This window comes from Lepus europaeus, chromosome 9 (assembly GCF_033115175.1).
Source record: "Lepus europaeus isolate LE1 chromosome 9, mLepTim1.pri, whole genome shotgun sequence".
NCBI lineage: Eukaryota > Metazoa > Chordata > Mammalia > Lagomorpha > Leporidae > Lepus > Lepus europaeus.
Window position 1 is genome coordinate 30691759 of NC_084835.1, and position 27223 is coordinate 30718981.

The 27223-nt window shown below is 47.6% G+C and overlaps 1 protein-coding gene across 3 annotated transcripts in view; it reads right to left on the reverse strand.

Annotated features, from left to right (window-relative positions):
- Nucleotides 1–27223, reverse strand: part of ARHGEF3 (Rho guanine nucleotide exchange factor 3) — a 336022-nt gene that overhangs the window by 206236 nt on the left and 102563 nt on the right. For all 3 annotated transcript variants that reach the window (XM_062201120.1, XM_062201117.1, XM_062201118.1), the window contains exon 3: nucleotides 26643–26709. In XM_062201120.1, the coding sequence (XP_062057104.1) occupies nucleotides 26643–26709 (67 nt within the window). The remainder of the gene's footprint in view (nucleotides 1–26642; nucleotides 26710–27223) is intronic.

Sequence of the window (27223 nt, forward strand, 5' to 3'; positions counted from 1 at the left end):
TGCTGAGACTGTCGTCAAATTCAAGTACAGCGAAGAAAAACAAACATCTACAGCCCGGCGCGGGGGGGAAGACCGACAATACTTTCAGATGCCCCCAGTTTGTCAGGAAAGCATAATGCACAGCAAGGCAGTGAGAAATACAAAGAACTGCGAAGCCCTTTGAGCCTGGGCACTCAGCTCACACGCTCTGATGTCAGTCTACTCCCTGGAGCTGCAGCTGTGGTGAATGTGAGCGACACGCGACCTTCTCGGGCCCCTGCACCGCAGCTGTGGACACACTGCCATGAGGAGCGTGAGGGTTCGGGCACCATCCCGGGCCAATACTGATGCTCTCACAGGGCCCTGCTGAATATCCCAGCTCAACAAGATTACAGCCTGATGGGAGGAATGTGGGTGCAGACCTGACCGCCCAAGGTCAAGAATGAATAAACAGACAGGTCTTCCATGGTTTCAACACAAGAACTAAAAATAAAGACACCACCTCCCACCCGCCATGGAAGTCCCAGCAGATTGTTAACTGTGGCTAATCTTGAGTGCTTATCTCGCTGCCTGTGTTTCCAGCAATCCTTTGAGTGCTGTTTCTTCTCTCTAAACAAATCTGAGCATTTATTACCAAATGCCTACATTATTTTGCAACTGATGCATAGACAGCTATTTTTAAAGGTGCATACACTCAAGGGAAGCTGTTGTCCTTTTATGAATGCTGTGAGGAGGCAGCCCCTGGCCTGGTGTCTGGGCTCTGCTTCCTTTCCTACAACACTAGCAAGGCAGACTGAACAATTTCCCTAAGGAGTACGCAGGGACCACTTGCAAACAGGCTCGCTGGATGTATTGCTTAGGACCATGAACACCAAGGGGCAGAGCTGTAGCAAGGAGCTGCCAAGTCTCCTTCATTAGGCTGTCAGCTTAAAGTGAAACTCTTGTGGGGTGCTGACCTTTGCTTGATTCTTCGGAAGAAAAAAGGTTTAAAAACTGATTAGCTGATATCTATCAGCCAAAGAGCTTCCTTACTTGGAAATGAGACCTGTGAGTTGGCATTAAACTGTCCAAACTGGTTAGAAGCAGGAGATCTGAATACGGGACTGGGGGCAGTATTTTTTTCTGACACTGAAATGAACGCTCAACAGGATGTTAAAAAGGCCTCTGTGGTTATTTAAAAAAAAAAAAATCACTCTGAACACACCGAATTTCTGAGTTAAAAAAGCACACAACAAAAGCAAAAATTACTCCTTATTAAAAGAATTCTTCACCATTATTTTGACTCTGGCTGGAAGCACGAACAGTAAGGTAACATTTGGGCTCTGTGACTGCTGGCTCTGCCTGGTAAGTCACTTCCTAACTAATGCCTCCCTCATCCCTCCCACAGGCCACGACTGACACAGACTGAACAGCTGGAAAAAGGATGATGGGTCCTCGGGGGTCGTCATTCCATTCTTACACAGGCTTCAGTTTTCCTAAAATAAAATGTAAAAAAAGAAGGCAAAAACACAATAATGTCTTCACTTATTTTTTTAAACAGAAGAGGAGGTTTCTTGATGTAATTATGGATACTGGTTCAAATTTTCCTCTTAACACGTTCAAAGGTTGGTATCAAATCTGAAATTAACAGCTTCATTTTTACCCTGATTTGAATGAGAGCCATAACCAGGCACCAAATAGGAAACAAACAATGGAAATTTGCGATTTTTCATTTCCCTCCTTTTTTCCAGTAGGGGAAAAAATGTGAGAGTGGTTAAAATTCAAGTCACCTTTATTTTTTGAATGTTATAATGCTAATTTTCCAGAAAAAAAATTAAGACTAGAAGAGGCATGTGGCCCACATCCCATATCAGAGTACCTGAGTTCAGCACCCGCCTCTGGCTCCCAACTCCAGCTTCCTGCTAATGTGCACCCTAGGAGGCAGCAGTGAGGGCTCAAGTCATTGGGTCCCTGCCACCCACATGGGAGACCTGTTGAGTTCCTGGCTCTCAGCTTTGGCCTGGCAAAGTGGACAAGTAGATGGACACTCACTCGCCCTCTCTCTCTCTGTCCACCAGTCTCTGTCGCTTTTTCTCTCAAATAAATAAATGTTTATAAAATACAGTAAATTTTTAAATGACAGTATAAAGTTCAAGACTTATCTGAAAACGTCCCCAAGAAACTACTAGGAAACTGAAAGGTGTGTGAGCCCCCATGACTCAGAGCACTCACTCTGTCTAAACAGCAGTGAAAGTGGTTTTCTGTTTTGGTTTGGTTTGCGTGGGTTCATGTGTACTTAAAGAATAAATATTGTTCCCCCTTACACACGATTCAGAACGGAATCACCAAGGCACTGGAAAACAGCAGACCCCCTGGGGGTACTTGGAAAGGGTTTCCATGTCCACTTAGGGGAACTGGCTCCGGCTGGAAGCTCAACACCTCCGTCCGGCTAGGGCGCTGCCCTGGAGGCTGCCCCTTTAAGTTCGACTTCCTGCTATGCAGAGGGATTTCCTCATGCCGCTTCCTGGAGACCACAGAAAGTAAACAATCAACTCCGCAGCAAAATCGTGCACAATCACAAGCCCATGTGGCCATAATGAGAAGCAATTTCAACAGATGACAATGGCTAGGGCATTTCCAACAGGAATGCAAATCTGTGATAAACAGGAGAAACATGTTACCCCACACACCTGCACAAACAACAATGCTATTTCAGAAACAGTTCCTAGCCTTCCATCCTATTGAAAAATAGCTGCTTCCTAATTCAGTACTAATTTTTAAAATGTGTTTGTTCATTTGCATTTGAAAAGTAGAGTGACGGAAAGAGACAGAGTGCTCTCTCATCTGCTGGTTTCACTCCCCAAATGCCTGCAACAGCCAGGACTGGACCAGGCTGAAGCCAGGAGCCTGGAATTCCATCAGGCTGCTACATGGGTGGCAGGGGCCCAACTACTTGTGCCATCAGCCACTGCCTCCCTGGATGCCCAATAGCAGGAAACTGGATAGGACGGTGAGTGGGGGAAGGGTCTCAAGACCAGGCACTCTGGTATAGGATGTGGGCAGTCAAAGCAGTATCTTAACCACAGCACTAAATGCCCGCCCCAGCACCATTGTTTTCTTTAGTCCTTGTCTAAGAAAGCAGCCAGGCATGCCTTAAAATAGGCATCACCTATTGGATGAATGCTGCTGAGGTCCAGTGACTCCAAGTGTCCCTTCATTTGTCACTGTGACGGTTACCCTTTGAATGCCCTGCAGCTGAACTTTCTTCCTATGTTTGGGGAAACCCCCAGTGCAGGTACCAGAACCCACATTCTATCAGAGGACAAGAGAGTGCAACGCCCTTGCTTCCCACCCTTGCCTGGGGCTCCCCTCGGTGCACAAGCCAGAAGAGGCACCAACCTGCTGACAATGCTCACTACTCTGCGGAGGCCCACGGCCTTGGAGCACAGGGAACACGCAGGAAGAAGCCAGGGACAATCTTCAGGGTCTCCCTAGCAGAAGTGTCACTGCAGCAGGTTATTAGGGATATGCAGAAGTTGCCGGGCTGAGGGGAAGGGACCGGGGACAAGTGGGGAACTGCACATTTTGTTGGGAAAGGGAAGAGACCAGCGGCTTGTGGAAGGGATGGGACAGAGGGCGAGCAGATGAGATGGCTGGAGCCAAGGCAGGAAGGAATCCAATTTTATTCTCTAGGAAACGGGGAAGCAGAGCAAGCTTTTCAGCAAGAACAGCTGCGTGACCACGTATAAATTCTTTCATCAAGACCAGTGACCACGGCCATGTAACAGCAGTGAGATGTTTGGGAGTTTATTTACTACATCTTTTCAAATACACTTATGGGATGGGGGAAGCAGTGGATGCTGGACACTGCTAGGGACATCGCCATCCCATGCAAGAGTGTCTGGGTTCAAGTCCTGGCTCCGCTTCTAACTCCAGCTTCCTGCTCACGAGCGCCCTGGGAAGCCGCTGGTGACTGATACTCAGGTACTTGGATTCCTGCCACGTGGGAGCCCCAGACTGAGTGCAGCTTCCTGGCTTCAGCCTGGAGCGGCCCTGGCTGTTGTGGATATTTGGGGGTGAATAAGTAGATGGAAGGTCTCTGTCTCTCTGCTTTTCCTTTAAATAAAAATAATTTTTTAAAAAAGTCACACATACACCAGCCCAAAGAGAGGAATTTTAATAAAGAACAAGAAAGCTCCATTTCCACGCTCCCTGACTCCCACACCTAGCAGAGTAAGAAACAAGATAAGGTCACCTTTACGACAGTCAGGAGCAATTCCACAGCGTTCGCAGGGAGAAAAGAAGTTCCCCTACCCCTTAAATCAGAACTCCGGCCACCTCTGCAAGCATCTCTCCTCTGGGTTGTGTGATCATTAAGAAGAAAGGCTGATTTTTACTTTTTAAAGAATGAATGCAGCTGGGGCAGAAAAGGCCCTCTGTGCCTCAGATGCACACCCAAGCTGTCCCCCAATGACCCCCGAGGCTGCGTGAGATGCCTACGTAGTATCAGGCCCAAGGAACTGTCCCGCTCAGTAGGTAGCAGAAGCGCCCAAGCCAGCCAAAGTGGAGAGGGCATGGTGCCCAAACACGGACTGGAGGCAAAGGAGGGCCATTTAGCATGGGGGTGACACTTGCTGTGGCTCCCCATTCCCCACAGGATACAGTTAGGATGGGAATTGTGAACCAGACAACTTGGGTGCAAATTCCAGGGCTGTCGATGACTTTGTGACCTCCACTCCCTCATCTGTTAGATGGTGATAATCAGAGCACCCGCCAGAAAAGTTGCTGCGAAGATCAAACATACCAAGAGGCCAAGGGGGCCTTCAGAAAGTTTGTGAAAAAAGGCAATGAAAAGATAAATTTATTTTGCTGCAAAAAAAATTTGGAGTCCATGCCTAGGAGGGTTTTCAAAAAGTTCATGGAACTAAGTATTACGAAAAAACCATGCATCGATCTCAAAATTTCCATCCCCAAAATAAATTTATCTTTTAATTTTTTAAAGATTTATTTACTTATTTGTATGTCAGAGTTACACACTGAGAGAAGGAGAGGCAGAGTGACAGAGAGAGAGAGAGAGAGAGAGAGAGAGAGAGAGAGAGATTTTCCATTCGCTGGTTTACTCCCCAGTTGGTTGAAACGGCCGGAGCTGTCCTGATCCAAAGTTAGGAGCCAGGAGCCCCTTCTGGGTCTCCCATGTGGGTGCAGGGGCCCAAGGACTTGGGCCATCTTCCACTGCTTTCCCAGGCCATAACAAAGAGCTGGACCAGAAGTGGAGTAGCCGGGACTTGAACTGGTGCCTGTGTGGGATGCCGGCACCAAAGGCAGCGGCTTTACCTGCTATGCCATAACACCGGCCCCAAATTTATCTTTCGGAAAAAAAGGATTTATTTATTTATTTAAAATGTCAGAGGTATGGAGACAGAGAGAGAGAAAGAATCTTCCAACCACTGCTTCATTCCTAGATGGCCATAAATGCTGCAACTGGGCCAGGTCAAAGCCAGGAGCTTCATCGGGATCTCCCATGTGGGTAGCAGGGGTCCAAGCACTTGGGCCATCCTCCACTGCTTTTTGCAGGACCATTAGCAAGGAGCTGGATTGGAAGTAGAGCAGCCAGGACAAAAATGGTGCCTATATGGGATGTCCGTGTTGCAGGTGGCAGCTTTACCCACTATGCCACAATGTCAGCTCTAATAAATTTATCTTTTAATTCCATTTTTCCTTGAGCTTTTTCAGATTCCCTTGTACAGTTGTACAGGGAACTGAGAACTGTGTAGGCACATAGCACATAACAGTAGCAGTTTCCTGGAGACCAGAAGGTAAACAATCGCACAGCACATCTCATGGACAATAACCCTCCTGTAGCACAACAAAAATCAATTACAAATGCCGACAACAGCAGGGATATCTCCAATAGGAATGTAAATCTGTACAAATAGCTATTGCTGATATGACTATGTATAACCCTGATCATTATGTAATCATTGTATGATACACAAATACATTTTTAATATGTATCACATTATATATTAATAGTGATATTCTAATTATTTGCTTTAATATAATTGAAGAAAGAACCCATCAATGAAATTGAAGTGTCGGAGTAGGGAGCCCCAAGACCTGGTGCTTGGGGGGAGCTGGTGCAGTGATTTCCAACAGGTGCAATTTCGGGGCTACCTAACACGAACCCTGCAGCCAAACTGCTGGGCCAATGGCCGGACTCTACCACACAGAAGCTGCAGACTTGGGAAAGTCCCTGAACCTGTAAACCTGACTTCCTCGTCTCTGCAGAGGGGCCTACAACAGCACCCCTCTACAGTGTGCTGAGCACTCCCTGGTGCTCAATGTTACGTAAATTTCCCTTGCAACCTTGTGAATCACATACAACTGTAATGCCCATTTTACAGATGTGAAAACCTGAGGCTTGGAGATGTTAAATAACCACCCAGGGCACACAGCTAAAGGGACATGCAGGAAATCTGACCCCGAGCCAGCATCCTCGGCCAGCCTTCGACTCTGCAGACCTGTGCAGTGTGAAAACGATTTATCACAGGCCCTTTGTGGGATGATGAGCCAGTGAACGAATGCCAGCACAGCAATTCCCCTTTCAGAAGGCTGAGTGTTTCCCACTGGGAACCCTTAGGCAGGTGCTTAGGGCACCTGAAGGCAACGAAAGAAAACTGCTCACTACAGGCCAGGCACTGTGTTGAGTGTCCTGCCACGTCATGGCCACCTCATCACCTCTCAGGCAAGGTCTGGGGGACTCTGAGGATCAGAGAGGTTGATTCCCCAGCCCATGAGCACACAGGTTATTGCTGGCACCATTCACACACACATCTGGGTCTGTCCTGCTCCCACCCGGGCTTGGAGATGGGCTCCAAAAGCAACGCTAATGTCACTCAGGCACCCCTCTGCCCTCGGGGGGGGCCCCCACCTCGAAAGCACAAAGCTACTCATTCTGCACCAAGATAATGACCGCAGGGGCCGAGCAGGGCCACAACACAAACTATAATTACTGCAGACAACAATTTGCATTCCAAATCTGAGATGTGCTCAGGGGTTCCACTGGAGCCCTGTAATCAGCTTAGCTTCTGCCCAAATCTCTCTCGAGATGGAGACACGGCTGATGAACCGGGAGACACAGCAGGGTTTGAAAACTATGCCTCTACCCCCAGCAGACCATGCCAAGAAATGTCCAGGGCTGAGGGCATTTAAACCCCAGAGACTTCTTGGAATTCCTCTGTGGCAGAAAAGGGAAAACAGCAGCCAGGGTAGTGGAGGGGTAGGGCCAAGCCAGGAAATAATCCAAGGCAGGAAAGAAACTACATACGCCAAGTACTCCGAGAGGAGGCGGTGATTTCCAGCCTCCTCGATCACAAGCCACTGTCATGCCTTCAAGTCACACGTCAGGACACCCACCAGGTCAGCAAAAGGCCCACTGCGTGCATGCTGTGAGAACTGTGCACAGAGAGAAAGTTCCAGGAAGATCTATGTATGGACAAAGAACGCTATGATTTCGGTGTTCTGAGATGGAGGATGGTGAGAGAAACATGGATGGGAGCAAAATCTTTTTTTTACTGTTTTTTTTAAAAAATGTATTTGTTTACTTGAAAGGCAGAGAGAGAGAGAGAGATAGCGAGCAAGCAATAGGATCTTCTATCTGCTGTTTCACTCCTCAAATAGCTGCAACAGCCACGGCTGTGCAAGGCTGAAGCCAGGAGCCTGAAACTCCATCCAGGCCTCCCAGTTGGATGGCATGGGCCCAAGTACTCGGGCCATCCTCCACTGCTTTCCCAGGCCATTAGCAGGGAGCTGCATCAGAAGTGGAGCAGCTGTTGCTCAAACCCATGCTCATATGGGATACTGGTGTCACAGGCAGTGGCTTGGCCCGCTATGCCACAAGGCTGGCCCTGGAAATACAATTTTTAACCCTGTCTGTGACCTCTTTTACTATATCTGAATCGCAGGGGGATTTGTACTCATAATGTTGGCCACAAGGGGCTATTCATGAATAGCCCTACTTGCTTTGACTAGAGAGAGGACAAACCGTGGGTTAGCCTCTGTCTCCCTCGCTGCTCACTGTAGAAGTTCACAGGAACACTCTACCAAGTCGGCAGCATTTGCAAACTGAATCTAGCCCGCCCTCAAAACTGGAATGCTCCTCCAACTTTGGTGTGCCCACAAATCAGCCGGGGACCCAAGGACAAGGCAGACACTGATTCAGTCTGAGTGGGGCCTGAGGTGGTGCACTTGGAAGGAGCTCCCATGTGCTAATGCCCCACAGACCGCGCCTTGAGAACTGCCCTTGGAGACTTTTTTTTTTTTAATCTTAATTCTCTGGTTCTTTAGTCACATGACAAGTGGTTACATCATTCTAAGAGCAAAGACACAATCACAAGCAGTGTGCTTTTTAACAACTCTTGTTGCCAGGCTCTGGTCAAAACCTCAGCACTTTCAAGGTACCTCATCAGTGATTAACTGGATGACTATATTTGAAGGCAAACCTTGTGTGAATGCTATCAACCAATGAAAACCAGCAGATTGTCCTTTGGCTGAAGCTTCTGGAATAGCGCTGCATCTTCTGAGTCCAAAGAACCTGAAGCCTCATAGGACCAACCTGCTGAGCACCTGCGGAGCACCTGCCCTCGCTGGCATTCTCACTAGTGCTGCTAGCTCACTGCAGGTGCAGCCATATTCCTGAGGCCATCGCCTGCTAACTCCCAGCTGTGCCTGGGGACCTCATAGGGACTTTAGCACATCCTCATCATTCTCAGGTGGCACCTTCTCCACCTGACAGGCACCTGAATAAAGTCATCCAACAAATCCCAAGCATTGTTTTTCATTTGAGTGGCAGAAAAACACAGAGAAAGGCAAACAGGGATCCCATCCACTGGTTCACTGCTCAAAAGCTTGCCATGGCCAGGATGGGGCTGGGGTGAAGCTGGGAGGCAAGAACTGACTCCAGGTCTCCCACATGGGTGGCAGGGACTGGACCACTTGAGGCATCACTTGCTGCCTCCCAGGATGCACATGAACAGGAAGCTGGAAATGGGAGCTGGAATGAGGAATCAAACCCCAGGCACTCCAATAAGACGTGGGGATCTTAACTTGCATGGTAACCACTATACCAAACACCCACCCAGCATTTTTTTTTTTAATGGCTGAAGTTGGCTGCCCATCCCATTATACAAACAGAACACAATGAGCTGATGATAGCATCTCTTCACCACTGCCAACATAAACCCTGCAGGGCCAGCAAGAGTGAGCCCAGGGACCGCCAGCAAGAGTAGCTGCATGAGGTTGTTTAAATAAACACAACGAACAATAAGGGAAAATGTCTTCAACTCCTCCTGGAGGTAAACTGGACAATTCTGAGGTAGGGTTCTTCCAGGATTAAAATGAGTTTCAAGATGTCTATGTGGTACAGCAGGTTAAGACACTGCTTGTGATACCACTATCCCATATCAGAGTGCCAGTTCAAGTCCTGGCTTCTCTGCTTGTGATCCAGCTTCCTGCTATTGCACCTGGGAAGGCAGCAGGTGATGACCCAAGAGCTTGGGTCTCTGCCATCTACACGGGAGACCCAGATGGAAGTTTTGGTTCCTGGCTTCACCCTGGCCCAACCCTAGCCTTTGCAGCCATTTGGGGAGTGAATCAGAAGGTAGAAGATTTCTCTCGACCTCTCAATCTCTCTCCCCCCGCCCACCTCAACCCCTCACTCTTTTAAATAAAAAGGGGGGGGGGCAGTATAAATGAAAGCAACGGAATGCAGCTGAGAGGAAAACATGCAGAACGCAAACTTCAGGTTTCTTCTGGTAGTAGAGCTACAAGCTTAGGTTTTTGGACAGGTTCTTGACCAGATTTACCAAAACTAAATTAACTGAGATACTCCCATTGTCTTTTTTACTGACTCGAAGTAAAGATGTTCTTTCCTACTCTTATCCACTGCCCTGCTGTAACATTTGCATAGACATAGAAATATGTCTTTTTATAGTGAAGTGCAGCATCACCAACTTAACATGAAAATTTACAAAAGAGATAGAACAGGTAACTGTAGTCTTGAAGCCAAAACCCTGAAATAGAAACAAGATGCAAGCGGGCGAGTGAAGGAAATGGGCGTGTCCTGGAACAGAGGGGACACTCAAGGACGGCACTCGCTGGGGGAAGGTGAGGAGCAGGTGACACGGGATGAGAAGTCACTTCCTGAGAAAGGAAGAGTGAGTCGAGGACAAGTATTTTCACGGCACAGATGCTGACTTTCTTAGTCACCCTGGATAATGAGTTGAGCATATTTTTTAAAAGAAGGGGGGAAAAAAAAGATAGGGCACCAAAACTGAAAGAATTGGTAGCAGGAGGCTTTATTATGTTTCAGGAAGAGCAAATCCGGTCTATTTGCACCAATCCTGTAGCCTGGAAAAGACTGTCCCTATCTAAACCTCCAGCCTTTTCTCTCCTTGACAAGGTTTAGAAATCGCTGATGCATGTGTCGATGCCTGCCATGGGTTCTTGCCAAGAGAAACACGTGATGTTTCAGTGACTCTGGTTCCACGATGGGAAACACACTGTGGGGTGGAAGGTGATTTTTTTTTTTTAAAAAGCCAGACATGTTTTTGATCCCCAAATGCCTGATACAAAAGTTTGCAATCTGCAGTCCTGAGAGTTTCAACAATAAATTAAACTTAAAAGGAGGAGTATACAGGCTGCTATAGGAGGTATTTTTCTTTCATTTTCCCAAAGTGATATTTGACAGTCCCCAAACTGCTATCCAGAGCCTGACCAGGAAGACACAACTGAGTTACCTACTGTTACGGCTTCCACAGCACTTGGCTCCCCAAACTCCTCCAGATGTTTAAACCCCAAAGTCTCACTTGGGGTTAATGCTAATGGCTGTGGATCTGGGTGGAGACTTGATGTGATTATGGCAGTCAGTCCAGCGGGAGGTCTTTCGGTGCTTGCCCTTGGAAGGGAATTCTCATGGGAGGGTTGGTTATTTAAGCCAGGTTCCTGGCTCACAACAGGATCCTCCTTCTGCACCTGCTCCACCATTGCCAGCCTCCCCAGACTAACAGAGCCACCCAATCTGGGACTGTGAAACTTCCAACTGTGACCTAAAGTAAAGCCTTTCCCTCCCAAGAGACTCCCACCAGGCATCGCAGCTAAAGTGATGAAAAGCTGATTAACGCACCCAGGAACTCTCTGGAATAATCATCGTCCATCCAGGATGACCGTTTGGGAGCCATGATGCCCCTCTTGGCTGAGCACACGGTACCCTTTTTACTTAGCTCATGTCTCTCAACTATCCCCCCCAAGATTTATGAGGGCTTTTGGATTGTTGTTAGAAAAAAAAGACAAAACGTCTCCAGGTTCATCTTTACCAAGTTCTCACATCCGAAACTTCTCCACTAACAGACGCCACATTTTAAAATTCTATCTGAAGTAACCGTGGGATTTAGGCCAATTCTCTGCATTCCTGACTTAAATTCACACCTGTTGCCTGTCAGAGGTGATACAAGTTTCCAGGGCCAGTATTGTGGCAAAGTGAGTAGAGCTGCTGCCTTTGACACTGGCATCCTATATGGGCACCTGTTACCATTGTCGTGGCTGCACCACTTCCAATCCAGCTCCCTGCTAATGGGCTGAGAAAAGCACCCTAAGAGATGGCCTAAGTGCTTGGGCCCCTGCACCACATGGAAGACCTGAATGAAGCTTTCGGCTCTTAGCTGTGACCTGCACCAGTCTGGTTGTTGTGGCTACCTGAGGAGTGAGTCAGCAGATGGAATATCTCTCTCTTTGTCTCTTACTCTTTCTCTGTAACTCTGACTTTCAAAATCAATAAATTGTAAAACAAACCAACACAACCACTAAGACTCCACTTCAAAAACTGCAGTTTACTTATTTGTCTTCTCACCCCAATTTTTTTCTTCTTCTGGAATATAAACATTCTGTATGCACCCCCAGAGAATCTGGGGAAAGTCAAAACAAAAGAAAAAATGTCGCTTACAATGTCACTCACAGAGAGGAAATCATTATCAATGTTTTGGCATATTTTCTTTCAAATACATTTTTTCAAAGCCCGGATCATGACTCTATATACAAGTTTGTTTCCTGCTTTAGAAAACATAGCAATAAGCATTTCCTCTGAATTTACACTCTTTTTCTCCCCCACCCCAACAGCTCAGAAAACTCACCCACTTGGACAAACCACACTGTACACCAGCTCTCTCACTTCATTGGGCATTTAGACTTTTTCCATCATTCCCATCATTATCACTGCTGCTTGCACTGAACAGTTTTGTTCATAAATCTTAATTCACATTTCTGGGGACTTCCACTGGGTAGAATCCTAGAGGTGGAAGTACCAGGCCAACAGCTACCAATATGTTTATGGTTCTTTACAGGAGTAGCCAAACTGCTCTCCAGAAAGATGGTCAAGTAACACAACTTCCGCATGCCTGTGTACGTTCCTCCCTTTCAAAAATGCTGATGAATTCTGTAGGAGAAAAATAACACTTAAAAAAAAAACACACTCCCTAGACTGTCCTGTCATGACTCTCAAGTTTACTTTAATATAAAAATAATCTTCTCTTTTCCTTCCAAATAAAACGGTAATTTTCCCCATATCAAAACCGCAACCATGAGAGGCATGTAGTCGCTTGGTGGATGTTTTCTTTGGGCAACGAAGGTGCCGTGATTAAGAAGCCAATCACTTTGGTACCAGTCTGTGATGGTGTAGAGATGAGAGCAAAATAAGTTCAGGACTGACCCCACTGCCAGACTTCACAAGATACGTAAGATTGAATTGCCCTAAGTCAACAGCTATCAGCACGAATTCATGGACTGAATGTATCCAGACTACATCTAAAATTCAATCACTTTTTACAGAAGAAACTTTCCTTCATCCCTCTAAATACCTGCATCAGGTCTATTTTTTTTTTTTTATTCAATGGCACATATATGCAATGAGTAAATAAATGGTCTACACTCAGTTGCACCCAACCCAGGGTCTGAATATGTCACTCAAGGAAATGGAAAGATATGAGAAAAAGGGAGCTTTTCTAGTGTGCTAGAAATGTCCTAGGATGTCATCTTCCATGTTCTCTTATTAGGAGTTTCACCCCACTTTCCCCAGAGTTGCCTACAGTTCCTACTGAGTGGCTAAGAATTCTGGTAGTAGCAGGGGTAGTGAAGTATTTATTGTGCATTTGCTATGTCATAGACCCAGTACTAAATACTTGAAATTAATTTTTTAAAGATTTATATTTATTTGAAAGTTAGAGCTACACACAGAGAGAAGGAGAGGCAGAGAAAGAGAAAGAGAAAGGTCTTCCATCTATTGGTTCACTCTCAATTGGCCACAATGGCCAAAGCAGCACCAATCTGAAGCCAGAAGCCAGGAGCTACTTCTGGGTCTCCCACACAGGTGCTGGGGCCCAAGGACTTGGGCCATCTTCTACTGTTTTCCCAGGCCACAGCAGAGAGCTGGATCGGAAGTGGAGAAGCCAGGACTCAAACCAGTGCCCATATGGAATATCAGCACCACAGGTGGTGGCTTTACCTGCTATGCCACAGTGCTGGCCCCATGAATTTTTTAAAAAATATTTATTTATTTATGTGAGAGACAGAGTTACAGACAAACAGAAAAACAGAGAAAGAGAGATCTTCCAGCTGCTGGTTCACTCCCCAGTAGGCCACCACAGCCAGGGCTGGGTCAAGCCAAAGCCAGGAGCCAGGAGCTTCCTCCAAGTCTCCCACATGGGGCACAGACATAAGCACTTGGGCCATCTTCCACTGCTTTCCCAAGGCCATGAGGAGGGAGCTGGATTAGAAGTAGAGCAGCTGGGACTCCAACTGGGGCCCAAACTGGATGCTGGCATAGCAGGCAGAGGCTTAACCTATTAAGCCAGGGCACCAGGCTCTTGATATGAATTATTTAACTTAATCCTCATTAGAAGCCTATGAGATAGATATATTTTCAGCCAGGAAAATGTAATTTCAGTGAGGTTAAAGACTTGTCCAAGCTGGTGAATGGCAGATCCATTTGACCTTGACCTTTTAGCCACAGAGGACTGGACCAAGGGGTAAGGGAAGCCCCCCAAGAAGGGACCAGCAGCCCAGAGCAAGAAAGATGAGCTGATGCAAGTGGACCTTACTTAGGGATTCAGGGATGGGGCAACTGAGCCTATCCTGTGAGCTGCAGGATACCCAGCTGCCAAGTTGGTTCAGAGCTGGCATCATGGGAAGCCCAATACCACACACAAGGAGAGGATGCCCAGAGCAGAACCTACAGGACAGTAGAAAGTAATGGCAGCGAGAGAAAGGGAATGAAACCAACCCACAGAGAGAAACCTTGAGTACTTGCAACTGCTTTGTCTCTTATTAAACAGCCATTTTCTTAAAATAATGGGGCAAATGCCTGTTCTCTGCCAAGAGTTCTGTGTAAAGTGTCAGCCAAGGAAGCTACAGTGGAGTCACTCTGCACTCAAGATTAGACTCTTGGCAGTATCCACCTGTGCAGCAAGCTGGCCTTAACAATAGCAAACAACCCACCCACGTGGCAGGCCTCCTAATGGGACGCAAGTAGCTGACATCCCTTAGGATTGCTCTCCTAGGCTGGCGCCATGGCTCAACAGGCTAAGCCTCCGCCTAGTGGCGCCAGCACATCGGGTTCTAGTCCCGGTCGGGGCGCTGGATTCTGTCCTGGTTGCCCCTCTTCCAGGCCAGCTCTCTGCTGTGGCCCGGGAGTGCAGTGGAGGATGGCCCAGGTCCTTGGGCCCTGCACCCCATGGGAGACCAGGATAAGTGCCTGGCTCCTGGCTTCAGATCAGCGCGGTGCACCGGCCGCGGCGGCCATTGGAGGGTGAATCAACGGCAAAGGAAGACCTTTCTCTCTGTCTCTCTCTCTCACTGTCCACTCTGCCTGTCAAAAAAAAAAAAAAAAAAAAAGGATTGCTCTCCTGCTCGAAAGGGTTTAATCTGAGATGAGACAAGCTTAATATAAAGGATGGAGGAGCAAGTTAAATATCATCATAGGGAAGCAGTCAAATCCACATTTGAGACATCTTATAAGCAGCTGGTTTGGTTTATACAAAAAGTTTCAAAAGATGGTCAGTTCTTCTCAAAAAAGGGGGAGGGGACAGTATTCAAGAATTTTAAAAAGACTTAAGAGACATGATCATGCCATGAAATGTTGGTTCTCAGTTAGCCGCTCCACTTCCTGCCCAGCTTCCTGCTGTTGCACCCTGGGAGGCTCAAGTGCCTGGGTCCCCACCACCCGCATGGGATAGCCAGATGGGGTTCCCAGCTCCTGATTAGCCTGGCCCAGTCACGGCTGTAGTGGGCATTTGAGGAGTAAACCAGTGGATGGAGGATTCTCTCTCTCTCTCTCTCTCTCTGTGTGTGTGTGTGTGTGTGTGTCCCTCTGTGTCCTTCTGCCTTTAGCTGAAAACAAATACAAATTTTAAAAGAATAATAATAAACAAACAAAAATCTAGCCAAAAGAAAGGCATGACTCTTGAATGGTTTGAGGAAAAAAAACAAATATAAAAGACAAATGGAGAAATAAGAATATGGACTGACTAACAGGAAATGCTGTAGAATCACTGGTGACTCAGTTTTGATAACAAATCCCTACAGTTATATAGGAAAACGTCCTCATTCTTAGAACACATTTACTAAAGGCTCATGATAGCTGCAATAATGTGACTTCGAAATGATTCAGTAAATAAAAGCCAAACTGCATAGCAAAACAGCTGGAGACAAATAAATAGGCAAAGCAAAGGTTAGCAATTCTAGATTCTAGATGGCAGGGGTTTATTGCACTTATCTTTCAACTTTCCCGTGTTCGACACTTTTTCATAATAAGAAGCTGAAAAATAGCCCATATAGTAAGAATGGAAATCAAGAAAACCCATCGGGAAGACACTGAGCGAAGCCTGACCCCTCTTCTCTCAATAAACCACACGATAGTTCCTCCTCCAATGTGAGAACAAACACTGCACACTGCTCTTCAGTTCAGCCCCACAGGAAGCTGCGGAGCTTCTCGGGAATACACCGCAGAAAAAGCCCGTGTCAAGGTCAAGAATCACCACTGCCGCAACAGTAAACAGAGGAAGCAGCACTGGCTGCGCAGTAGGTTCCCTCTGCCCCACCCCACCCCCCTTTCAATGAGGTTTAGCTGGACCTGCATAAATTAAATGCATGTCTGAGGTTATGTCACTGCATTTCCCTCAAATCACATCTGCATTTTTAAACAAATCCTCCTCTCTCCATAAAAAGCAACCCATCTCATTCCCCTTTTGTCTAAATAAGATGTTGGGTCAAGTCAGCCCTGGGGACGCAAAAACAGTGTGGTTAGCAGATTCTGCTGCACAGAATGTCACCTCCTTGAATGCTATTGAGGGGTCAGCATTAGGGGTGCAGGTGGCTGCTACAGCACCTACCCCAACAAGTTTTGTTACCAGTACCACACGGAAGTCAGCAGTAACAGGCACAAAAGGACTGGCCTAGGACTTATGTTCATTGAGATTTCTAAGGTTGAATGGCAGGAAGAGAGAGTCTCGGTGGAGGGTGACAAATGTGGGAGGCCCAAACCCAATAAGGGAAGACTTTTCATTATAGGACAGTCCATTCAGAAATCAGCCCTGGGACAGGTATTTGCCACGGCAGTTAAGATGTAGCTTGGGGGGCCGCCGCCATGGTGCAGCAGGTTAACCCTCTGCCTATGGTGCCGGCATCCCATATGGGCACCGGTTCTAGTCCTGGCTGCTCCTCTTCCAGTCTAGCTCTCTGCTGTGGCCTGGGAAAGCAGCAGAAGATGGCCCAAGTGCTTGAACCCCTGCACCTGCATCGGAGACCAGGAAGAAGCTCCTGGCTCCTGGCTTTGGATCGGCACAGCTCCAGCCATTGTGACCATTTGCGGAGTGAACCAACGGAAGGAAGACCTTTCTCTCTGTCTCTCTCTCACTGTCTGTAACTCTACCTCTCAAATAAATAAATAGAATCTAAAAAAATAAAAATAAAAAGATGTAGCTTGGGACAGATTATCAGAGTGCGGGTTCTGGTTCCAGTTGCTCCACGTCTGATCCAGCTCCATGTTAATGCAACTGGGAAAGCAGTAAATAGTAGTCCAAGTGCTTAGGCCCCTGCTACCATATGGGAGATCAAGATGGAGTTCTAGGCTCCTGCCTTTGGCCTGTGCCACTGCAGCCATCTGAAGAGTCAACCAGTGGATGGAAAATTCTCTCTCTCCCTCTCTCTCTCTCTCTCTCTGTCCATCCTTCTCACTCTGATCCTCTGCCTTTCAAATAAATAAATGTTCTTAAAAAGTACATTAAGAGATGTTTAAAAAGTGCAAAAACTTTTTAAATCCATGCACAGTATTCTTATATTATGCACTTCCATAAAATTTTTGAAAATCCTATATACATGTGGATTTCAAAATATTTGGCACCAAATAAACTTAGCTTTTCTTCCATTTCCTCACAAACTTTTGCGGTAGCCTTGGATTTGCACCCCTGTCTAAGCTCTAATACTTCCTCATATCCTAGGAATAGGCTTAAGCCATTTCAGGAACAATTTTCCAGGCCCTGCTATTATTTTGATCCAGAAGACTCTTAGGTTTTATGTCTATTCTTGCTGAATAGGCAATTATTGCTCCCAGATCAAACTGCCAGGGTTGGAAAAACAATAAGTAAATGGTCTGCTTCTACCAAAGATGACAGAGATGAGTTGGGAATTTTGTCCACCTGCACTCATACCTTGGGACTCAGGATGCTGGCCATTTGCCACAGGAGAAGAGAGGGGATGAGACTTGCAGACAAGAACTGTCTGTAACTGCTTAGTAGCTCCCCCATTTTCTTTCTTTCTTTCTTTCTATTTATTTATTTATTTATTTATTTATTTATTTATTTATTTATTTATTTGAAAGGCAGAGTTATACAGAGAGAAGGAGAGGCAGAGAGCAAGAGAGAGAGAGGTCTTCCATCCGCTGGTTTACTCCCCAATTGGCCACAATGGCCAAGCTGCCCAATCTGAAGCCAGGAGCTTCCTTCAGGTCTTCCCACGAGGGTGCAAGGGCCCAAGGACTTGGACCATCTTCTACTGCTTTCCCAGGCCACAGCAGAGAGCTGGATTGGAAGTGGAACAGCTGGGTCTCGAACTGGTGCCCATATGGGATGCCAGCACTGCAGGTGGTAGCTTTACCCACTACACCACAGCGCCGGCCCTGTTCTCCCATGTTCTAGAAAATGCCCCTTCCATCTCGTGTCACTATGTTATCACAGAAGTCACCATGGGTGTGTAGCATGACCTCACGCCTTGGCCATTGCTGACTGGTGCAGGAAGATCCACTTGACCCAAGTTGGACCTACTAGACTTCCCCCCAACCCCTTGGTAATTCTGGCTCTGGGAGAGAGAAGCCTGTCTCTGCACATGGCTGCATTTCCACTGACTGGAGAAAAGGAAGGAGGCAGCATGCACAGCCAATGTGGCAGGAGCAGAGGGGAGTCCAGAATCCTTAAGGGCCTCAGCTGCCTGGTCCAGGGGGTTCTGGGACGCCACTGCATTCCATGAAATACTTCCCATAACTCTGCAGGTTTAAAAATTCTCCTTGCTTAAGTTAATTTGAGTCTTATCGCCCCCGACTAAGATTTCCTAATTAACCCAGAAGATCAAACTAAAAGTACTTTTTACCCTGCTTTTTTACCTACTTCTGGAACTAAAAATGAAAGGTATAATTACATAAAATAAAGATATCTATAAGTTTATTTCAGTTTATCTTTTCATACTTGTTTTGAAAGGCAGAGAGACCAGAGATCTCCCATCCACCGATTCACTCCCCCCAGATACTTGCAACAGCTAGGGCTGGGCAAGGCTGAAGCCAGGAGCCTGGAACTCAATCTGGGTCTCCCACGTGGGTGACAGGGACCTCAGCACAGAGCCCTCACCTGCTGCCTCTCAAAGGTGTGCATTCACAGGAATATGGCATCAGGAGCTGAGCCAGGACTCGAACCCGGACACCTAAATGTCCACCTCAGCATCTATAAATTCCATCTCAAAAGTACAGAATCTGCCCAACTAGCATCCAAACCCACTGCAACCCCCACAGACCTGCACATGGCCAGAAACTGAAATCGCTTTGAATCTAAGACCAAGCTTCAGTTTTCCTGGCATTCTTTTGACATCAGAGGACTGAAGACACACGAGAGTTTCCTTACAGGTGACAGCAACACATCCAAGCTGACTCCTCTCCTGCAGGATGTGAAACACGACAAGGGGAGCAGGGGAGATGCGGGCACAGTCAGTGCCTCCTCTTTGAGAGGACAACTGTCAGGTACACGTGTCGAGAAAATAGTCATTTCAGGCACAAGGGAGCCCTTGTCACCAGGAGCTCAGCATCTGTGCACACTTACAAGGGAGGCATTCTTCAGGTCACTTTAAACACGCCATCATTGAGTCTCACATATTGGGAAGGGGACATTACTGTCCAGCCCCATTTTTCACATTAGGACCCTGATGCTCTGAAGTGTACCTGGTCTCATGTCCCCAGTCTGGCATTCTGACCCCGAAGCGCATGCCTTTTCACCACTGAAGCTTTTGTGACAACTGCCAATGGCAGTTCATCACCAGCTCAGGGTCTGTATGCTCCAGGAGCAGCAGGCAGCAACACTGAGGATCCTGAGTGTGCACGCAAGCAGCCTCCAGACTCACTATCATGGACAAGGGGAGGACAGGGAGACAGGGCAGGGACAAAGGTCTCCCTGCACAGCACCGCACCTGCCGGCCTCTTCCACGTTCTCTGATCTCATCAGTCCCTGGGTGCTTCACCTCCTGCTCCAAGATGCACCCAATGTGTTTCAAGGACCTGAAACTTTTAAAATAAACCCCCTTTTGCTTGTGGAAGGTTTTGATTATGGAAAATGCTCTTTTTTAAAGTTATTATAAGTAGTTCACTGTTTTCATGAATTATAAAGGCAATATACACACTCTAAAAAATTCAGCCATGGAGCTGGCATTGTGGTGCAGTGGAATTAAGTCACCGCTTGCAATGCCAGCATCCTATATTGGAGCACCAGTTCAAGTCCTAGGTGGTCTGCTTCTATTCCAGCTCCCTGCTGACATGCCTGGGAAGGCAGCAGAAGATGGCTCAAGTACTTGGGCCCCAGCCACCCATGTGGGAGACCCGGATGGTGTTCCTAACTGCAGGCGTTAGCCTGACCCAGCCCTGACCTTTACAGCAATTTTGGGAGTGAACATGCAGATGGAAGACCTCTCCCTCTCTCTCTCCCTTTCTCTCTCTCCCTCTGTCATTCTGCATTTCAAATAAATGAATAAATCTTTTTAAAAGTTTTTAAATAAAAATTCAGCCATCATAGAAAAACATGTAACTAACACAACAGCAGTCCCCTGGGAACTCACCCATCCCAGCCATGTGTAGAGGTAGATTCACATGTTATCTCCCTTCAAAAAAAGGTTCTTTTCCACTGTAGACTGGTTTAAATCTGTACATGCATGTTTTACTCTGGGAGATGCTTTGGAATCACTTCCAGGTATTACAATAATCATGTTGCTTAGAGCGTGGCTCTGCAGCCAGATTGCCTGGGTTCCAAAACTGGTCCACCACTTCACTGCTGTGGGGCCTCAGGGGCGATTCCAGTGGGTTTTCCCATCTGGAAAATGGGAATAGTAATGATATCTACTAAAGAAGGCTCCTGGGCAGTTGCAATGACTTGCAATGTACTAGGAATAGTAGCTAGCAGGTTGCAAGAGCTAAATGAACGAACTAAATCATGAGTGCTTTTTTTATTATTACTTTTGACATTTTAAAATACTCTAAAACGATCTGTTAGGATAAACAGTCTGACTTCGTTTAACTGTGTGTGTTTTCTCTTCTGTCCTGCCTATTCTGATCTATTAACTCTTTTCCTTTTGGGTTTCCAAGTGTGCACTGTGCCTCCTGAGAATACTTTGTACATAGGGAGGTTAGAATGAGAGAGAGAGCGGACATTTTCCCCATTTGTAAATAATTTCAAGCTGGAGTTCAAAAAACGTGCTGCCCAAGAACATGAGCTTTGGAAATACAGGGAGTTCAGGTTCAAATCCCAGCGGCTCCACCATTTACCTGTTGTGGGAGGCTGACCAAGCTCCTCCCCTTTCTGAACCTCTGGGGAGGCACAAATCTGGGATGTGCATCCCCCAGTACTCCCCTATACTTGACTGTGGACAGAACCCAAGAATGTCAGAGGACAGCATTCCAATCAGAGCTCTGGGTGGGCCCAACCTAACCCAGCGGGAGGCTCCTCCTGAAGCCAGAGATGGGAAGCAGAGAAGGCTGTGGCACGTGCGACATTCTTCACTGCTGGCACTGAAGACAGAGGGGCTCCTGGCAAAGACCTAAGTAACAGTGACCCCGAGGGGCTGGAAGTGACCCCAGCTGACACCCAGCAAGGAAGTGAGGACTTTCTGACAAGGAACCGAGTTCTGCCTACTACAGTCTAAGTGAGCGTGGAAGGGGACCCTAGGCCTCAAAAGAGGTCCCAAGACCCGATACTTCCCTGGAGGCTCAGAGACTATCAACAGAGATCCCAGCCCTGCCCTACCAGCTGTTCTACCGAGCTGTGAGCTCATGCAGGGGTGTGGTTTAAGCTGCTGGAGTTCTGGCAACTTGTTACGGAGCAACAGAGAGCCATCCTCCTCGACTTCCACACCTAACAGGAGAATGAGGCTCACCTCTTGGGACTTCCTGGGAAGTCACACAAGACTAAGAAGCTCAGCCTGCGTCATGTAAGTGCATGCCAGGGGTTAGTTACCTGGATTAATAGAGATATTACTGTTGGTTTCAGAGTTACCATAACAAAATAAGGTAAACAAACAAACAACTTTTTTCTATAAATATAGGATAGAAAATCAAAAGATTAAAGTCCAAGGGAGCAGAAGAGAATTAAAAGCAATTCTGAAAGTAGGCTCTAGGCCTAGTGGTTAGACAGCCTCATCTCACATCAGAGCGCTTGGGTTTGAGTCCCAGCTCTGGTTTCCTGCCAACAGAGACTCTGGGAGCAGTAATGGCCTAAATAATGGGGTTCCTGCCACCCAGCAAGAGACCTGGATTGAGTTCCTGGCTCCTGGTTTTGGCCCCAGCCTAGTCCCAAAGGTTTTAGACTTTTGTGCAGTGAACCAGCGGATGGGAGCTAGCACATTCCCTCCTTCTCCACCCCACCCCACCCCACCCTACCCCACCTCACCTCACCCCACGTCTGTCTGTCTGTGTCTCTCTCTCTCTCTCTCTCTCTCCCCATGTCCCATCCATGGCTGCCAAATAAAAAAAATAAGGTGGGTGGGGGATTCTGTGTGAAGAAAAGTTTAAGACAGAATGTTCTTTGTTTCTAAAGCAACCCAACCCAAACCACACTCTCAGCTTCTCTCCAAGAACCTGAAGCGCCCTTGGGCACAGCTGCACCCCTTGCCGGGCAGAGGAAGGCAAGCCCAGTAGGTGGGAAACGCCCAGGGCCTGGGTCTCTTTAGCCAATAGTGGGAACTTGGGCCCAACACAGTCCGCAGTTAGGAGCGACGCCAGCCCAGGGAAGGGCTAAGCCACTTGGGAAGCAGAGCACAGGCACAAGGCCACCAACACGGGCACTTTCTCAGCCCCTGTGGAGACAGACACTCAAGCCAGAAAACCACAAAGGCAAGTGGTAACGCACCGAGGATGACGGTGGGTCTGCTGGGGGTGTTCCCGGGGAAGGTGGGGAGGGGCATAGTCCATGCCACAAGACCTCCATTACAGTTACTGCGGCAGCAGTAGGCGATGGGGAGGATGGAGAAGGGGCACAGTCAGACAGGAGCCAGTGTCCAGTATTGCACGGCACAGGGGGTGCCGCTGGTGGCGACAGCCTGTTCTCTGCTTTCTGAGCAGACAGAAGGGCTCGAAGGCTCCCACCATACGGTACTGACAAGGAGAGGAAACGCGGATTCCACCAGGACACACGGTACACACGATTCAAACGGCAGCCTGCGCCTCTTCAAGATGTACAATTCCTGTTCATCAACAGTGCAAGTATTTACAGAGATGGAAATGCTAATTAACCTGATTTGATCTTTGCACACTGAATATTTATGTTGCTTTATCACATTGTACCCCATAAACAGGTACAATTAGAATAATCTTAAAATTACAAAATAAACACAATCGTTTTGAAATCTCTCTTTTCCCAGGCTACTGAGCCCCTCAGATCTTATCCCCCTGGGGCTCCTTTCTGACTTCATGTCTAAGGCAACGTGTTTCCTTCCCCTCTCGTCTTTTCCAATTCTTTTCTCACCACCGCTACCACCCCTACACCCCCTGCCCCACGCCAATCCACAAATGCTCAGGTCTGGGTGAACAAACAGCAAACACAATCCTTTTTCCTGTATAAGCTATTGAGGAATGAAATTGCAAATGCTGATTGAGGGTGGCTCTGTGTGGACATAAATAGGAAAGCTCTCCAGCACTGAGGATCTAAAACTTTTATTTCTAAAGAGAGAAGAAACAAAGCACCCACGGAAGCACTAGGGCGCACATGCACGCACCTGCGAGGCAAACCTCAGGACTGGAAGTGTATGCCGTCTTGATCCTGGCATTCCACAGCCTTGCAGTTCTTCAATTCAATCACCGTAAGAACCCCCCAGCTGGCTGGGTTCCCCTTCCACCCCACTGTGTCACTGAGAGTGACTCAAAGCATGAGGGAAACCAAGTTGGCCACAGAGGAATCAGGCAACTGGCCAGGCCCTGAGCCTTCTCCCACTGGTCTATGACATCAGTGTCAATCTCGCTGTACCAACAAACCCCGAGCCCAGAAGCCATGAAAGCAAAGATAAGAAACCGAGACCAACACCACAACTGACCTAACCCCCAGCACTCTCCACACCCAAAGAGTGCTAACTCTGGGAGCTGGCAGAAACCTAACGTCCGTGTGGCACTGGGTTCACATACCTACTTGCTTGCAATTAGCCAGGGGTGTTTGGTTGCTTGGTTTCTTACAGAGAACTACTGCTCCTATCCGCACATGATTCACTCCCCAAATTCCTATGAAGCCAGAAGTCAGAATCTCAATCCAGGTCTCCCCTGTGGGTGGCAGGAACCCAGTAACTGCAGCCATCATTGCTGCTCCCGGTGCCAGCACTGTCAGGAAGCCAGTCAGGAACCAGAGCCGGGTATCAAACCCAGATAGTCGCCTATTAGACGCAGGTGTGTGTCTTAACCACTAGATCAAACGCCAGCCTGCTGAATTACTAATCTTAAAAGCAATCATTGCTTTATGGAGATATGGCAAGGTGGAGGCAGACACAGGGTCATATAAACCACGAAGGTCTCTAACAGGTTCCTCTGGGCAGCAAGGTCTGTAAAGAGGAGTTTGGGTCAAAAACTCACAGGATCTTTTTCAAGGGGAAGGAGTTGAAGAGGTCTTGTGATCTTATGTGGGGTAACATGTTTTCTGAGATACAGGACCTCCAGTGCTAAACCAGGACAGTCCCCAGGCACACTCGGGTGGTTGATGGCCCTACGTGGACCCACAACCACTGGCAAATGACCACTACTTGGTCAATCAGGGGTTCCAAGGTCACTGACTTTGGAAGATGCTATAAACTCCATCAACTCTCTTTATGGATTCTCCATGGATAGCAACACATCAAAGGCACTGAGAAGTCCTGCAGCAGTGAACATATGTAACTTAGTATAGTCAGTATGTCTCAAGTGTATTTAATCACCCAGGCCTTTTTTCAATGGTTATGATCGTTCCACTGAACATACTTTGGGAAATGGGGATCTTATCCAGAAAACTGTCAATGACTTAGGAGGTATCTGACTTGTATTCGGTAGACACGCCCATCTACTTCAGCAGTTTCTTTTCATACTTGATCGAGAGTATCTTATAAATTGCTAAAGTAGTGCCAAGATCTGTATTTATTTTTAATAATAAGTATTTGGGGAAAATACTGAGCTCTATATAGGATTAAGTGTGATTAGCTCGGACTGGCACGGCACAGGTAGGTTAATTCATTGCCTGTAACACTGGCATCCCACTGGTCTGAGTCTTGGCTGTTCCACTTCCAATCTAGCTCTCTGCTAATGTGTCTGGGAAAGCAATAGGAGGTAGCCCAAATGCTTGGGCTCCTGCTACTAAAGTGGGAAACCCAAATGGAGCTTCAGACTCTTGGCTTTGGCTTGGCGCAGCTCTGGTTGTTTCAGTTTGGGGGGGGGGGGCTGTACCAGTCGATGGAACATCCCTTCTTCTCTGTCTCTCTGTTAACCATGCCTTTCAAATAAATAAATCTTTAAAGTGAGATTAGTGGAGGGCACTGTGGCATAGCAGGTTATACTTGGGACAACCTGCATCCCATACCAGAATACCAGTTTGAGTCCCAGCTCCTCTGCTTCTGATCCAGCTTCCTACTAATGCACCCTGGGAGGCAGCACATGATGGCTCAAGTGCTTGGGCCCCTGCCTTTCATGTGGGAGACCCAGAAAGAATTCCAGGCTCCTGGCTTCAGCCTGGCCCAGGCCTGGTTGTTGTGGCCATCTGAGAAGTGAACCAGTAGATCAAAGACTCTCTCTCTCTCTCTCTCTCTCCCTCTTTGCTTTCAAGTAGATGAAAAATAAACACACATTTTAAAAAGTATGATTAGAACCATTCAGAATCATATTGAAAAGATTAAAGACTTGAACTTGAAACCCAATCTAAAGCCAACCTGTGGCTTTTGTGTCAGATGGAAGTGATTTATCTCTTCATTCATTAGTTCAACACATGCATTAAGCTGGAATGTGCCAGGCACTGTGTTAGATCTGGCAATACCGCAGTGAACAGGATAGAGTGACAAGGTCTCTTCATGCTGGGGTCTCCAATCTTAAATCTCAGTAAGTGCTGACTACGCAGAATGATGAGAAAATGCAGGGGAGCACAGGAAGGGCCCAAAGCTCAGCCTTGGGGCATGGTCACGGCAGCTTGCAGAGGAGGTGAGAGCAAGGCTTAGACCCAGTGGGTGAGATGAGTGGGCTGGGGGGAACGCAGTGCTGGACGAGAGACAGTGCTGCAAGCCGAAGCAATACATCCCAAGGCCTGCAGGTGAACCAGAGCTCCACAGAGGCACACATCTGCTGCAGAGGCCAGCCCTAGACCTCATGAGAGCACACAGCAGCACCCCATACACTGTGACTATTGATTATTATTGTTACTGTCAAGGAAGACAACCTTGTGTCAGGAGGACCTTGGTCTGACCCTCTCAACACCTCTAAGAATCTCTCACTTTCTACCTGGGATAATTTTGTGATTCCCTGTCAGATATATGAAAGCTCACAGACACCTGCAAAGCGGAGCCCCACTGAAGGCACAGATCCACAGACTGCACGCTTCTCACTCCTTCTTCCTTCATTGCACACAGGCCCCCTCCAGGTCCCAGGGGAAACAACCCTGAGGCCGGCCTCTGTGCCCCACACACCTGCTGACTTCTTTAGCAGCGGCTTCCTGTGGCCACCCCCAGTGGGTGAGAGCTGGATATTTTACTGGAACCACACCCCCTCAAAGGGCAAAGCACAGACACTTGGCTGCTGGAAACTTCTATCAGGAAAACCAACCAACAGCGACCTCTGTGGGGGCCAGAACGCAGACCCAGAATCAGACGCTCAAACACAGGGGCCACCCAGGGCAGACACTTACCCCTCGGAAATGCCAGGCTTTGGGTGAGGGAAACATGGGAAAGTTGTTCCGCCGCTGCCGTTTCGGCCTAGAAGAGGAGAAAAGACGACAAAGTCAGTATTCATCAGGCAGACGTCTGGAAGAAGTCATTGGTTACCAAACAGAAAGATGCTTAGAGGAACACCCAGGCAAATGAGGCAGCTCGAGTGGGCTGCAGCGCCCAGTGGGCAGGTTCTCTCAAAGCTCCTTCCTGATGCCCAAGCAGGAAAGCCTCACTCACAGTCCATGGTCCTGCACGCAAAAACAAAATTGAAAACGTAATCTGGTGCAATTCCCAATCTATGTCTTTCTTTCTCACACACAAACAGCTCCCACGTGGATGCCACCAGGCGATGTTGACAGCTCTGGCTCAGCCCTGGCTGCACACACACTGGAGAGTTCCAGGCTCTCCACCAAGGGCACACAGGAGCCACAGTGGGTACAGCCACAGAATGGGACAGTAGTATAGAGCAACAGGAAGCTTAGCTTCCTATGAACCAGTCTCCATAGAAGTGATGGAGGCAGCTTATATCAGGTGAGCCAGGTCAGGGGGTTGGGGGGGA